General features: G+C 36.8%; 3 protein-coding genes and 1 long non-coding RNA gene across 8 annotated transcripts; 3 read left to right on the top strand and 1 right to left on the bottom strand.

Moving 5' to 3' along the window:
* Nucleotides 1–151: 151 nt before the first annotated feature.
* LOC107270825 (syntaxin-8) lies at nt 152–1,581 on the top strand. The gene is made up of 5 exons (XM_015746163.2): nt 152–186; nt 257–451; nt 588–832; nt 904–996; nt 1,065–1,581. The coding sequence occupies exons 1-5, from the start codon at nt 152–154 to the stop codon at nt 1,223–1,225; spliced, it is 729 nt and encodes a 242-aa protein (XP_015601649.1). The 3' UTR covers nt 1,226–1,581.
* On the bottom strand, nt 1,347–10,373 carry LOC107270817 (probable cytosolic oligopeptidase A). 5 transcript variants are annotated; one of them, XM_015746147.2, is made up of 13 exons: nt 9,906–10,373; nt 7,536–7,666; nt 4,927–5,021; nt 4,588–4,754; nt 4,106–4,491; nt 3,888–4,044; nt 3,568–3,804; nt 3,364–3,490; nt 2,891–3,275; nt 2,698–2,810; nt 2,453–2,620; nt 2,247–2,378; nt 1,347–2,179 (listed from the first exon to the last, which is right to left on the bottom strand). In XM_015746147.2, exons 3-13 carry the CDS (start codon nt 5,010–5,012, stop codon nt 1,942–1,944), a joined length of 2,196 nt encoding a protein of 731 aa, XP_015601633.1. In that variant the 5' UTR covers nt 5,013–5,021; nt 7,536–7,666; nt 9,906–10,373; the 3' UTR covers nt 1,347–1,941. The 5 variants fall into 5 exon arrangements, with proteins under 5 accessions (XP_015601633.1, XP_015601630.1, XP_015601635.1 ...); XM_015746144.2 differs by having other exon boundaries at nt 4,927–5,125; nt 9,906–10,370; XM_015746149.2 differs by lacking the exon at nt 7,536–7,666.
* LOC107270822 (mortality factor 4-like protein 1) lies at nt 5,015–7,445 on the top strand. Its single transcript, XM_015746159.2, has 7 exons — nt 5,015–5,469; nt 5,819–5,908; nt 6,071–6,188; nt 6,249–6,554; nt 6,618–6,830; nt 6,904–7,073; nt 7,137–7,445. The coding sequence occupies exons 2-7, from the start codon at nt 5,881–5,883 to the stop codon at nt 7,310–7,312; spliced, it is 1,011 nt and encodes a 336-aa protein (XP_015601645.1). The 5' UTR covers nt 5,015–5,469; nt 5,819–5,880; the 3' UTR covers nt 7,313–7,445.
* A 963-nt stretch (nt 10,374–11,336) lies between the features above and the next one.
* On the top strand, nt 11,337–15,616 carry LOC112494818. The gene is made up of 6 exons (XR_003060678.1): nt 11,337–11,451; nt 11,692–12,947; nt 13,017–13,346; nt 13,453–13,868; nt 13,963–15,049; nt 15,520–15,616. It is a non-coding gene; the product is annotated as an uncharacterized LOC112494818 (long non-coding RNA).
* The last annotated feature ends 88 nt before the right edge of the window (nt 15,617–15,704 follow it).

Genomic DNA, 15,704 nt, shown 5'->3' with positions numbered 1-15,704 from the left:
AGCTATTATTTGGCATTAAGACTTTTCCTTAAAGCTTATTTGCGAGGATTTTACTGGTTGCGTGGGTGTACTGGGAGGTGTGTCGTGAGATAGCTATATTCTGGTTGTCAGTACAAGAGAAGTAATCAGCGTCTAAATAAAGAAAAGTATAATGGCTCTGGTTTATATTGATGACAGTGATCCATGGTAAATTTTGTGTAATTATTGTTGAGATTATTTATGTTGTGTTATATTAACTGACCTAGTGATGGTTTAGGTTTGCTGAATACGATGCCTGCGAGAAACTGTTTAGAGAGATTATGGAACAGCTTCAACTACGTGAGAGAGAAGCAAAAACTTCATATGCCTATTCCACTCTATCTGCCAAAGTACGATTGGGAATGAAACAGTATACAGCAGAGGTGCAGCAGTTGAAAGTTAAAGTTGAAGAGGCTTGGAAATCTCATTCTATGTATCCTTACATTGATAAAAAAGTTGTTCCTCTAATTTCTCTAAGACTGTAATCGAATGAATTATGTCTATCATATTTCTTGGTGTCTCATGAACATGTAAAATCAGCATTTTTCTTAATATATGAAGAATTGTAGAACTGCAGAAGAAGCAGAACGCAGAACGCGCCAAGTCGAGCAGTTGCAAAGCAAAGATGTACAATTGCAAAGACTCTATGAGCCTCGTGGAAATGATACAGCTCGTTCCACATTGATGAAGTCATCAACAAATTTTGCAGATATGGGCACAACAAGTTGGGGCATAGATGATGATGATGATCAACCATTAGACGTTCACATTTCCACCGATGAGCTCAAAACAAGACAACAACAACTCTTGCAGGGTAGTCTATATAATTTTATGAATGAGATATTTACATCAAACAAGGGAAGTTAAGTCTTATTGGTTTTATAGAACAAGAACATGGCTTGGAGGAGTTATCAAAAGTGATTTCACGTCAAAAGCAAATTGCTCATACAATTGGGAATGAAGTGGATCATCAAAATGGTAAAGCTCTTTAATATTGACGATTCATAGAAATAATTGTCATTATCATCGAATTTATTTTTTTTTAGAGATAATTGAAGATCTTGCTGATCATATGGAGAGAACCGATGAGCGGTTAATTAGTGAGACTCGCCAAGTGCGGCGTATCGATCGCAAAGATCGCACCTGTAGTTACTGGATCGTTATAATTTTACTGTTCATCAGTATCATTACGGTAGCCTTAGTGTAAATTGTAATATCGTATAGTAAATGCGATTACAGTCTCATGCTCGGGATTCATCATTTTTAAACGTGAAATCAAATTAAACGCGTTATTCATCACTACTATTGCCTACAAATTTGTAATATGGTCTTGCTTGAATGAATCATTTATTACGAAACTTGATACATTAAACAGGAAGGTCGCAACTTGTATATCTATCTTCGCATTTAATGCAATACACTTTCGTTTAGCATTCCATTATTACACTCTGCAGTTAAAGTCTAATGTACATACATATATGAAAATCAGGCGCGAAATATTTGACTAGATTCTAGTTTTAAATGTAAGCAATTGTAAATAAAAATAAACATATGATAACTATATATTTTCTACGTTGAAATTGACATTATGAAGCCCTATTGAGCCATATGTTGCGAAAAATCAATGATATAATTATATAGTAGAATAAATGGATCAGTTCAGAAGTACAGATTTATGTTTATTTATACAAGTGATAACAGTTCTTATTTGCATTATTTATATTCGAAACGTATTCGAAATAAATGAATATTTATTCTATTTATGTTTTAATGCATGATTCGATTACACTGTTCAGTTCACTGTTTACAGTAATATGTAATCATATACAAAGTATGGTAGCAGACTACAACAAGATTATAATTCTGACGACATTGTTAAAATGTCAAAATTCTGTTCCTTTGGACCTCCTTTCTGTTTGATATTTAATTAATCTTTTCTTGTTTCACGTTTTTCAAACCCAAGTTTTTCAAGAGAGCTTTTGGGCTGGGATCTCTACCGCGAAATCGTCTAAACACTTCATTTGGAGAACAGCTACCACCTAGTGCTAAAAACGTATCTCTGTATCGTTTACCAATTTCTCTAACCTGATTTTGATCTTCAACGGGTATTTCTTGAAATGCACTGTAGATATCAGCAGCAATCATTTCTGACCAAATGTGACTGTAAGAAAATTCAATTCAGGATAGAAAATGTAATCCCTTATACAATCTGAATATAGTCTGCTCACCTATAGTATGCAGCACCCCACTCATCGCTAAATATTGCTTCAAACGAACAAACATGAGAATCTCTTTTCTCCCTCGGCAACACAAAATACCTGTTCCAAATGCGTGTAGAAATGTCCATCCAGAAATCCTCGCTGCAATGAAGAATTAAGAATAAAATTCAGAAGTTTATTAATCAAATGATTCCCAAACATTGCTAAGGAATTACCTATCGTGCAATTCCAAATCGAGTCGAGATAAGTATAGCTCTCTACAAAGATTATATCCAGCCATATGTGAACGTATAAGTCTTAGGGATTCAATGTTTTCTTCAGGTAAAGTTTCACCAGTATCATAGTGTTCACCAATCTGCTGTATGGTAGACGGTTCGAACAGCCTGTTAAAAATACGTACGATATAACTCAAATTTTTTTCCTAGACAACTTAATGTATAAATATTTTTTTAAAACTTACCAGTTTGCCATGAAATGACTACTAATTTCTGCAGCATCCCATTCTATGTTCGATAAACCAGATACTTCCGAATAGTTGGTCACTGTTAGGAGATGTTGTAGAGCATGACCAAACTGTACCCGTACATAAATAGAGTTTTAAACAAGAATTCATGAAAGCGTATAAACGTATTTAATAAAACCAGATAAAATACCCTTTTAAAGAGGACTTGAACATCTCTGAATGTAAGCAGGGATGGTTTTCCATAAATGGGAGATTGGAAATTAAAAATCAGTGCAGCCAAAGGCTTACTGTCGGTGATTGTGCTCTTCGGTCTAACTCCAACCATCCAGCCTGAATCCTGATCTATTCGTATTTTCTGATCGGATCTCGCATACGGATCTAGATAAAAACTCGCTAATGGCTCCGAATTGGGTCCACTCGCGTCAAATATGTCAAAGAAACGGACATCCTTGTGCCACACATCTACTTTTCTCTCCTCTACAATCTTGATACCAAATAATCTTTCAGAGAGTCGAAAGAGACCATCGAGTACCTTTGGTAGAGAGAAATATTCCTTCAATACCTCCTCGTTATAGCTAGTAGGAATTAAATACAGTTAGTATTTAAAAGGTTTATGTACTAGAAATAATATCTGTGGTAGGTGATTAATTATTAAGTAATTACTTATATACAGTACGACGTTGTTTCCTTGCCCAATAAGGAACATCCCAATGTTGTAATGTTCCATCAAAGCCACGTTCCTTAGCAAATTTAGTTAAATTATTCAACTCTTCCTCTTGCGAAGGTCGTGCTTTAAAATAAAATAATCAGTCAGTATATGCACCGATGATTAGAAATAGATGACATTATTAACGTGCAGGAGCATACCTGTTTCTAACAAGGTATCCAGTACATTATAAACGGTCTCTAAGCTCCCAGCCATTTTAGTCTCCATACTCAAATGCACATAACTTTTATAGCCAAGAAGTTTTGCTCTATCGTTTCGTCTATATCTAATTTCTTCCAAAGGTGTACTTGTTTGGAGAAGTTTATCATTAGCCAAAGACGATCTTAAATTATTCTCCTGCCAAACTTTCCACCTTAATTCACGATCCGGACAGTATTCTAAAGTATACAGAAAATATTAATAAATGCGCACAAAACAGTCTATAATAATCTCAAAGTGAACTATTATTATATAGAACTACCTAAGAAAGGCGTAACAATGTGTGGTTGTAGAGTAACTACCCAGGGGCCTCTCTGGGGCTGCATTGGATCTACAGCAATAATTCTCAAAAAATCTTCAGGGAAATCTTTCATTGTATTTGGATCAATGATTTTATGTTTGAACTGTTTTGTCGCAAACTGGAATTATATAAATACAATTATCCATCCGTTCTTAAAACATGTTACTTTTAATACACACCTCAAGTCTGGCTTTAAATTGAGAACGCTTTTCATTTAATACTTTGCCATCATTCCTAAACCGGTCAAAAGGGTTCTTTTCGAGTTCCAATCCATTCAATTTACCTTCCAATACAAACTTTGACAAAAGCCTTCTTTGCTCTTCAGTACACTTTAGGTCTGGATTATCCCTAACACTTTTGCATAAGTGGAATATAGATTTAGAATTAAATTTAACAGCCCTGGCATTTCTTGCTCTGTCATGAATACCAAGGTAGCACTTTGTGGGCATTAAACTCTGGTTTCCAAAGTATAAAGTTTTAGCTATACCCCATGTTGTATCGAGAGACACTCCCAATTCTTCCAGAGGATTTAACACTTCTTTAAATACATCTGGATTTTCCTTTTCTGTAGATTCAATTTGTTAAATGATATTATTCAACATTATTAAAGTTTTTATATTAATTCTTATTTTTTTATTAACAGAAACTATGTAGCTCTTACTTTGTATTGATGCTTCAATCTTTTTTACACCTTCCTCAAACTCAATGGATTGTTTGCTAATTGCTGCTATGCATTTTTCAATGGATAGGCTATTAAATTCTGGAAAACCAGTTTCTTCCTTAACGAGAGGATTTTTGTCTGGTAAGTCATCACCAATTTCAGGAAGACTATAATATATTCAAAGAAATAAAACTAAGTTGTTAAATTATACTTTTATTTCATACAAATTTATCACGTTCTCTTAATTAAGAATGTCATTGTACATTAACTCCCTTGAAATATCATAAAAATAACATAACCTAACCTACAGTAAATATATGAACAATTCTAAAAACTTACAGTACAATGTATCCATTTCGTTTTGGTGTCTTGAGGAGGCTAGTCCTCGTTAAAATAATTCTTTTTCCACAGAAAGAGACTGCCATTTTCAATATCTGCCGATGAATTTATAAATCCCTTTAGTTGATTATAAAACACATTTTCACCTCTTCCAAGCAGACGTATTTTTCGTCAAACGAACACCACTTTAAAATTGTAACTGGAATGAAAGCAGGCTTCTGTTTTCTGCGCCATTGGCTAGTTAAGTGGTGGGGAAGAAGTATTGCAAGGTAGGAGCCTCATGGCAAAATCTGTATGGTTTCTTCTTCCCTACTACGTTTCTAACTAATGGCGTAGGTAGCCAAAGCCCCCTCGACTTCGTAATTTTTATGTCATAGTTCGACAAAACTTCGTTTAAATTAAGTAGCCACGCTGACAATAGTGAAATGTAGTAGATATATCATTCTATTTTTATAATATTAATATTTAATCAATTACACCTTATAGTCAGTTTACGGATCTGTGCAAACTATCGACGAAGCATATCCAAGGAAAAAAAAGGAGGTTAGAAACAATCAAAACTCACGACTGAATTTCAATAATGGTAGCATTAGCGCTTAATTTAAGAGTTTGATTCAATCGTCTTAAAATGAAAAACTCCTATACTCTTATATCCAACACACACATAAAACAAAGTTTTTTCATACATCTGATGCAATCTGATGAAAAAGTCTAATTCTTTCGAAAATGAAGTTTTATGTCGGACATCTACATATGTATTATCGGAATGTTAGGAATGTGGACTGCAGTTTTACCAAGCCAAGATTGCTACTTCGTATGAACTGACTTTAAAGTTCCGAAGGCGCGAACTTGCCTAACCAATCTTTTCTCTTTTTTTTTCACAAATTTGTAGTTGCTCTTTTGTATAAGAGTTGAAATCTCTTCCTTCAAGTAAAAAACTTCGTCCTCAGCGATATGCCACCAAAGTGCAAATTTCAGGAAGGTGAGTCATCACGTGTAAAATTCTTTTTTCTTTCAATATTCTAAACAATCTAAACGTATACATTAAATAATTTAAAATCCTTATATCTTTAGAAGTACTGTGGATTGTCATGAAACTTAACGTTTTTAATTTCGTCAGATAAATTGGTTTTATTTATTTTAGGTGAAAAGGTTCTATGCTTCCATGGTCCACTCATTTATGAAGCAAAATGTTTGAAGTCTTCTGTGACAAAAGAGAAGCAAATCAAATATTTGATTCACTATGCAGGATGGAATAAGAAGTAAGTCTGTGTTATTTTACAGTACTATTTTTCCATATTTGTATATTAATCTTTATGTAGTTGGGACGAATGGGTTCCTGAAAGTCGTGTGCTGAAATACAATGACACAAATGTGCAAAAACAACGTGAAGTACAACGAGCACATTCCAATCAGCAACCCACTCATAAAACTAAAAAAAGCAGTACTACATCGAAAGCACAATCTCGCAGAAGTGAGGGTGGCAGAGAGAAGGATAATGACAGTAGAGCAAGTACTCCAGTAGCCACTGTAGAAAAAACTATTGGTCGTCCTAGCAAAAGTACAGGTGGATCATTGACACCTTCTTCTCACGACTCAGCATCGGATCCTCCACGAAAAAAGCGTAGGCAAGTATATCATGGTTATCCATTGCTACAATATTAATTACAGTATACCTATTTATCATGCAGTCGACTGGAACCTTCAGGAGAAGAAGAATATCATACTAAAGTAGAAATAAAAATTAAGATACCTGAAGAGCTTAAAGCTTTGCTAGTTGATGACTGGGAGGCCATTACAAAAAATAACAAACTACCTCAATTACCTGTTAGAAGTACAGTTGACAAAATTTTGGATGATTTTGTAGAGTCAAGAGCTCCTGGAAAAGTTAATGACCCTAGCAGGTTTGTAAAGGTTTCGAACGACTAATAACAACGATGCAATACCTCATCTTGATGACTGAAATATTATTTTTAGAGAAAGTGCCTTAGAAGTAACAAAAGGTATTCGCGAGTACTTCAATACTTCACTGAGTCTACAATTATTGTACAAATGGGAACGACCACAGTATGCAGAAATAATTAATGAGAATCCAGATACATTGCCTAGCCAACTGTACGGAGCATTTCATCTATTGAGATTATTTGGTAAGTTGCATAAATAATCATAATAATTCATTCGCATAAAATGAAAAAATGTTATGATTTCAGTTAAACTTGGTGGTATGCTATCATATACTCCATTAGATGAGAGAAGTATTCAGTTATTGCTAACTCATTTTCATGAGTTCTTGCAGTATATGCAAAAGAACAGTGCAGATTTATTTAATTTACAACAGGACTATGTGGAATCTCCCCTGGAATATATTCGTAAGTGTAGTATTTAAGTAAAAAAAATATTCAAGTATTATTTACGAGAATAGTACGTGACAAAACAAATGTTTGTACTGGAATGTTGGATATCAGTACCAAGTACCTGTCAATCACGTATTTCAAGTATTCACGTTGTGCGCAGTATTATTATTTAATATGAGAGAAATAAAGAAATGAAATACACTAAAATAAACGTTTAAAACATGCTTTTCCCGAAAATGAAAAAGTGGGACTCACCAATCCACAATCTCCTCTTAACTTTACAGCCACTGATTTCTCCAATGGTCCCAGAAGAGTAGTAATTAATTTTCTGGATTCATATTGTACATTTGCTATTTAAAAATATAAGTACACCAGCTATATGATAACTGCAAAAAGTCAAAACATTAATAAATCACTATATTTCAGACTTTAGGCATTCACGGCCAATATTATCATTAATACTCATAAGTATTAAGTCACTATATTAGTACCACAAAACTATTAAAAATTTCAATAAATGTTAATTTAATAAACAAATTTAACAATGATTGAAATCTATATTACATAGTTACCAATTAATAATATGAAAACAAATCATGTATCGCAGTAAGGTAAATACATAAGCATAACAGTGCCACCAGAGAGCACTTAACCAGCTGGTGGTAATAGAAACTTCGACATTGTCAGTAATTTCACGATAATTAAAAGCCGTCTCCATCTATTTTGTGACGAACAATGGAAACTGCACGCTGCATTGAAATATAGCACCTTCTGTACTTTCGCACTGGAAGTTGCACTAAAAGGGTCCGTAACGCGGGTTATTGCTTCAATATGCAGTAAAACCAAGATAGCTTATACATCCATCCAGCAGGGTTGATAGATAGTAATGTCCATAGTACCTAACCTTTCTCATCCTAGGATGCTTCCTACATATCCTATCCCATGCAATAGAAAACGTGAGGAAGTTCTGTTCCGTTCCAGTATAAGGTAAAGGATCCGCCTTGAAGAGGAAACTTTTTACGTCCTTCGATGTCCGTATTCCAACATTAACGACATACCAATGTAAGAAAACACAAGATCAAACTCTTCATTCCAAAAACGAAGATCCTAACTGTCCACAAATTTTCTACGGAAATAGCAAGAAACTATAATACGTAGCACTTTGAAATTCCAGATATGAGAGTAATAATTTCTCAAGTGGACAATCATTCTCAATGAGACTTCAATTTCAGTATCACAGCATGAAAGTTCAATCTATATTGAAATGTACGCGTAAGTATAACAGTGTAGGTACAGTGAATTCTGATATCTGAATTCTCAGTATTTAATTGAGAATTGATTAGATTACGATTCCTTTATTTTAGGATCAATTGAAAAGCAGGTATCGTATTCGTAAAAGATTTCATGGTCGTTTGAATTGTTTTTATACGTGAGTCTCTACATTTACCACATCGGCATTAGTTATCACGGCCATGTGCTATACTATACGAAAATAATGACTTAACGCGACGCGGCGATTTCCTGGAAGCTCCTATCGCTCTTTCCAATATTTTGCTATCGATTCTAAGAAACTGACTAATTCTCGTAGCCATGATATAACGACCGAGTGACGCCGTTTCGTTCTTATATGTATAGTGTGCATATAATGAAGCGCGATAAGATCGTGTAATTAAGAGTTTAAGGGTGGGAGAAAAAAGGTTAACCTTATCTGATCCGAAGTCATTGATTATTTTTTATTAGTACATAAGAGCGAGGCGGCCGGTAATTATATTATAGTTTACGAACAACCGACAGATGGCAGTGATATCTTGTATATCAACGCTACGTTCCCACAAGAGTCGAAATACATTGAACGTATACCTATAGTTTATTAATATATAGATATACAACACACGTATTTCATCCCTCAACTTGAATCCAGTGAAAGTATAGCTCATGTGTTTTCCGACGTTTATAAACTACCCTTAATATTATGACAGAACCATAAAAATCACCACACCAGTTTATTTCACCGATGAAAATGGGAAATGTCCCTAAAGCCACGAATTAAATCACGCCGAATTACCCTACCACAGGGGATGAGTTCGTTCTGCTGGTTCGTTTAATGATTGGCAAGATTGTGAAAGATAAAATGATCCCAGTGTTGCCGAAAATGCATATAATCATTACAGAATGTATCAATTAAGTCAGAATCACTGCTAATAAATTTAATATCAAGGTCTTTTTCCATATTGAACGTATAAATGATTCGTCCGTTCCTGGAAGGTGTACTATGTCCTGAATTAGGTAATAATATTTCTGGGAGCGATTGGTAAACAAATAATGTGCAAATTCAAATACCTATAACTGACCGCTAAATGTTGCTAATTGAAAGATGATGATAACGATAAACACGACGGTCGTTGCGACCGTGATAATGAAATTCTTAGAAGGGAGCAGTGACACGACTGAAGAGTTATATCAGATTCGATTTTCTTCAGATTTAAAGTACTAATCAAGAAACACTTGATTTTTTCAAATGGCATATATATGACATGGATTAAATATTTTAGCAAAGGATGCTTTGATAAAATTATGAATTTCTCTACAAGTTTAACCTAACTATCTTGTACGTAATGAGCATACCTGAGTATTTCAAGAGGTCCTTGGAATATTTGCAGTCACTGATCGCGAACACTGTATTTTCTTGTGAAGTTAATCAAAAAATAAAAAGCAATTTTCAAAGTAATAAAAGCAAAGGCACAAAATAGACACGAAGAAAGAAAATTCACAGATCCTTTTTATCGTAAAAATAACCACGTGTAGTTTATAAAAGAGTCGACAGAATCTTAATTATTTAATTGACCAAGTTCAATGAAGTATATTAACCAAGCAAACTACGTTCTAATCTTAAGAAAATAGATCTAGTAAAGATCCCTGTAGATTTCTTTATCCTCACGATCTACACGAGGCTCAACTGACATAAGGTGGGAAGGCCGCGGCCATATTGACAGCTAGATTCAAAAGAATACACAATGGCCAAAGAAAAGTCTATTTTATTCTTAATAACAGTTTAATAAGGTCATCCGATCGAGTAACCCGGCCATATCGTATCAATGTCTCATATAAGTAGTATATATATATATATATATATATTTGATATAAATATTTAACTATCCAGTGACTACGTGATATGATTGCATACGACTGATACTAGTATTCCCTCGATGCTGGTACAGAGGATGATCACGGTGTGTATTAGCCCAGCAAACAAAAACAGGAGGAATGGTTGAACGATATTTCCCAAGATTCTAGTGTATCAAGAGCAAGAGAGAGAGAGAGAGAGAGAGAGAGAGAGAGAGAGAGAGAGAGAGAGAGAGAGAGGACAGTGGAACCTGGTGGAACGTTAAAAAGCGTAAGAGAGGGAAGATGATTGCTATATACGATAAGCAATGCTTGTGTGGCGCCATGTCAGAGTCCAGCCTGGTGACGTATGTATATGACTCGAGCCAAGCGAAAGGGGTTAGGAGTTCACGGTGCGACGTGTTAAAAATTAAAAGAAGTTTTATCAAAAATAAAAGTAAAAAAAGAAAAGGAATATGTTGTTTGTATATATAGTATATATATGCCTTACTATAAAATAGTACCCTAAAAGAAACTTCATAGGCAAGCTTAATGCGCTATCGACGAGGGATATGGTCCTGGGAAATTTGATTCCTGTAAAAAGAGAGGAGGAGGAAGTTCAACTACAACGCAGGGAAAACTTATGGGATTGGAAATTCTCCTGAGATCGATCCATCTTCTCCCATGTCTTTGAATTATTCTCTCTCTGACCACCTTAACTGTTGTCCCTAACATTTTGGGATACCAGCTATACCCTCGTTGATGTTAACTACTCATCCCCTGATCCCGGAGATTCCCTAGGAGTGGCACTAAGACTCTTGATTTGATGTTTAAGGCCTGGCGATAAATCTGTGGTATTCATTATGTACCTAATATAGTGTCCATTCGCCATGTGTAATATTCACAAGTCATGAGTGCTAGTTTGGATTTACATGCATGGAATCGCCGCTACTACTGAAAAGCGTTACAAAACATCTTTAACCCGATAAGATAAGCGAGTTGTTATCACGATGTGATTTAGTCGAAAAACAGCGAATGAATTTCTTGGAATTGTCTGAGACATGATTAGGTAAGATAGTCGTCGCACATTTATTTACTAGGAAATACTTGAGTCACATATACATACATATTTTTTATAATGTTATCCTATATCGTACAAGTATATATATATATATATATTACGATTCGCTCTTTATTGAGCACTGACAGAAAATCTTTCTTTTATCCATTGATAATCAATGCAACAAAATACAAAGCATTGTACTTGTACACTATTTGACTGTATGTAATATTTATTATTACCTTCCAGATTGTGACCATATCATAATAAACCTGAACAATAATTGTCAATTCCAATGAATTTACCATTGGTAATTGCTAATGCATACATACCTAAGACAAGGATATTATTGTACAAGATGGTATCAGGATTCCACGTTCATAGAATCAGTAAACATGTTCTGGAAGAGAAACTGATTATCTAGGTGGAGCTGAGGAATTCGTAATGCAGCAGAGAAGATGATTTTAAAGACTGAGGTTGGTCTCACACGAGCGATTGCGGTTCTGCTAGCGAAGAATATTTTCAGTTGGGAATTTTACGGTGTTATTACGCCAGCATATAGAAGGAATCTGTATAGGATATGATAATCAAAGATATTCCTGAGGTATGTCAGCCAAAAGAGATTCACCCTTGTAGTATCGCCTCCCGTTTCTGGTTTATTACAGTTTATTGGCTGCGAGACGTCGACTCCCAGGACGATACTCTAACGTTGCATGACATCGTTAATCAGCTCTTTTTGCTCCACAGCCCAATCTATTACTCACCGAGCGCTATTATGTTTTACAGTTAGGTTAGGCCAATCTTGAGCGTCGACCTAAAGATATTACTGCTTTCAGAAGGATATACTCTGAGTAACTGGTTGACAAGCATCCATCTAGGAGTACGAATAGCTTCCCCAGGAATCTCCGTGCCTGGAATCGAATGCGACTCAGAAATAAATCGGCGTGGGTTGTACAGGACTATTTCCACCACGTCCCACACAGCATTCCGTCTTAGGATAGCCTATCCAACCAGGTTGACTTTCGAGCTCGACCACGCGGAAAGTCGTTGGAGGCCTTCTCGGGACGACCATCATGCTGTAACCTAAATTCTTATATCAATCTGCTAAATAACGCGTACATGATAAATTCCAATGTACTGACTACTTTCCGTTATATCGATGTATTCAAAGGATTCCCAAGGTGTCATTAAGTAAAATTTTGTCTCAGAAATATTTAATTCAAAGGTATATTCACTTTATACTTACTAATGAAATTTCTTGTATACGTATCAACAGGTAATTACTGGGAGTTTCAAACGAAGGCTAAATACTTTTTGTGACGCCCTGTATTTCCACATTGTTCAGGCAAACAGCTTCAACCGCAGAAAACAGTCTGTACCGGCCAGACACCTTTCTATCCTTGTGGGCCTGCCGTGCGAACAGGAGTTACCGGTTGGAATACCCCTACCCACGTATCACAGCGGCCCGGATAGGTGTTTCCCGGCTTCGCCGGGACACACGCTAGGTATTTAATAAACACGCATTCGATGAATAATAATCGTAGGAGTCTCATGAGTGTGTCGTTGGCTTTCAGATGTCTGCGTGAGGTTGCTCGCCTTGCACGACCTCGCCACGTCACGCATATATTTCACCTGTGTATACGTACACCCACCATGCTATCTATAGTATATTTAATGAATAACGTCTGTGCTATATATGTATATATAAAAGTCAAGATATATCCACATACTGGTATATAAAGGAACTAGAGGTAGGCACACGTGCGCCCACACGATAAAGAGAAACGACCAATGGAACAAAGTGAAACGGATCCGTAGTACAATAAATCAGGGTGAGGCAGAACGAGAAAATGCGGAGCTATATTTTTGGTGAAATTCAAAATTTTTCGGCTCACTGACTTAAGGTTTGTTTAATTTTCTGGAAAATCCTTACGTGGCGTCCATTTAATTTTTCACGATATCCAATTTACAATAACCATTAGTCGTTCTCCTTATTTTTCATTATAATAGGTGAGTTTATCAAGCCGTCCATGCACTGCCGGAAGTCTTCTAGTTCTTTCGGTAGAGAAGTCTGAATGAAATGCGAAAGTGAGTGCCAGCCATGTGCAATCTCTCTGGCAGTCCAATCTAAGTGGAACTTGGCTATGTTAAAAGGCGCGCCATGTTAGAGACTATCAGATAGTTCCATACTCTGTCTAGAACGTGGATTTCGTCGAGTGAGGTTCCCGAGGACGAAGCCTAGTCTCTGGAGTCCCTTCTACGAGAGTCACCCCCTAATCACTTAGCAACCAACGTTACACGAGACGATAAGCCCTTTTCACGTAGTCGTCTTCTCTTCTCTGTCCCCGGATGTATCTTAATTGGGGCTTAAATTAAAGAGACTCCCTGCGGAAGAGATCGATCGATCAATTAATTTCCTCAGGGTGGTACGATCGATGAGACACACCTTTTATCTTTGCCGTTGGCGACACTCCAACATCCGGTACCCACTCAACTTTTGTTTTTCTTTTGTTTTCACAGTGGGCCACGACTATGTGATTGCAAATCATCTACCAGTGACTTCTGAACCGTCTCGGGTTACTCTTTCAAAGAGATGCGAATCCAGAATAGATGTATTATTTATTCATATCATGACCTAACTGTCCAATAGGTCAGGTATACATAGACTATATACGACCCAAGGTAGATAATCCCAGTAGATGAAAGTGTCTTATCCTGGTAGGTTCCTGAAAGAGATTCTTAATGGTAAAAGCTGCTACTCGGATTCCCTAGGGAGACAAACCCCAGACAGCGCCACCTGATGCATCAGGATATACTGCGCGTGGAGAAGTCTTTCCCGGGTTGATCCCTTTTCATCCCGGAAAATGCTGGGGTGGAAAACCATGCTCGAAAATCCCGGGCAAGCGTATCAGGATGGCAGAGCACGTAGCGAGAACGTTCTTCCTGGAGCAATAATTCGTCTCAGAGCTACCTAGGGAATTGCGAATGGAACGTCTCTCGTTTCTGGGTATCTTCAGAGCGACGAAAAAGGATAGTACACACTACAACGTAGCGTAACCCAGGAGGGTGTGGAAGTGAAAGGGATCTTCCGTGTTCCCACAAGATTTTTTTTCCTCGGCATATTATCCTCCGGAGTCCATCAGAAGAGGAATTGGTTAAAAATTTTCCGGAGGAAATGAGATTCTAACGAAAAATTCAAGCGGCCCTTTAACAGGAGAATAACACCGCGAGAAGCAAAGTCTATTCCCAATTCTGCAGTTCCCGTGGGAAGATTGACGGTTACTAACCTTGCCAGAGATTTTCCCGGAAAGGCGACGTTTTCGTCCCGAAATGCGGCACGCCGTGAGCAGGCGCTCAGAACCGGATTGGTACTCTTGCCACGACCTAGTGCAACCCTCATCCAGGCACAAGGTCCATGCTCGCTGGAGGAAATTGCATTGACGGGAATACGAATTTCCACAGGGACTAGGAAGACATGCGATGCCGGTAGGAGGAAAACTGGGATAGGTGGTTTTCTATCCTGCAGGATAGTTTTCCTGGGTCGAGCTACTCAGATTTTTCACACGGTCCACCCAGTGTACTTATCTACACACTTATATAAAATGTGGTAAGCATTGCATCAGTATCTGGCTGCCCACTCCGAGTAATGATCCCACGTAGTTTTCAATAAACGTATAAGGAATTTAATACTCGTGGGTATATTTAAGATAAATCATTGCATAACAGGGTCGTTTTAATTACCATTGTCGGTGGAAATGATGAGAGATGTTCTTAGAAAATCCCACTGTCGTCTTATCTCTTTCGGTTCGCATTATTCAAATTATCTCGGTGTTGCAATTTCGTCGTGGTCAAAATTTTCCGCATATGCAATGCATACCAACCCGAGGATATCCAGCTGTTATCTCATGAGTCCCTATTTTCTCGACTCTCGATTGTGCTGGAGTCTTGAAATTCCCGTGTGAAGGAGAACCCTCGTCGGAATTTTTCCACCAGTTCACTTCCGATATTATCCACTGTCTTCCTACCCGAAAGACCTTCGTTGTACTTCCTTCGTTCTATAATTTCCTAATTTTACAGGAAGCTGTCATTCTCTTTCAACGTTTCCTGCAAGAATGGCATCCGCTATTTCCGGAAACGGTGAGGTGGAATAGAACATAATCCTACTTGAGCAACGAAGGAACGGAAGAATCCAAGAGGAAAGTCAGGAAAATTACGAAGGGGTGGATGTGAGTCCTCAGTTAAATAAGTGGAATAATTATTTT

This window comes from Cephus cinctus, unplaced genomic scaffold (genome assembly GCF_000341935.2).
Source record: "Cephus cinctus unplaced genomic scaffold, Ccin1 Ccin1_scaffold0839, whole genome shotgun sequence".
NCBI classification, from domain to species: domain Eukaryota; kingdom Metazoa; phylum Arthropoda; class Insecta; order Hymenoptera; family Cephidae; genus Cephus; species Cephus cinctus.
The sequence above is the reverse complement of the archived record's forward strand: the minus strand, read 5'-3'. Positions and strand labels throughout refer to the sequence as shown.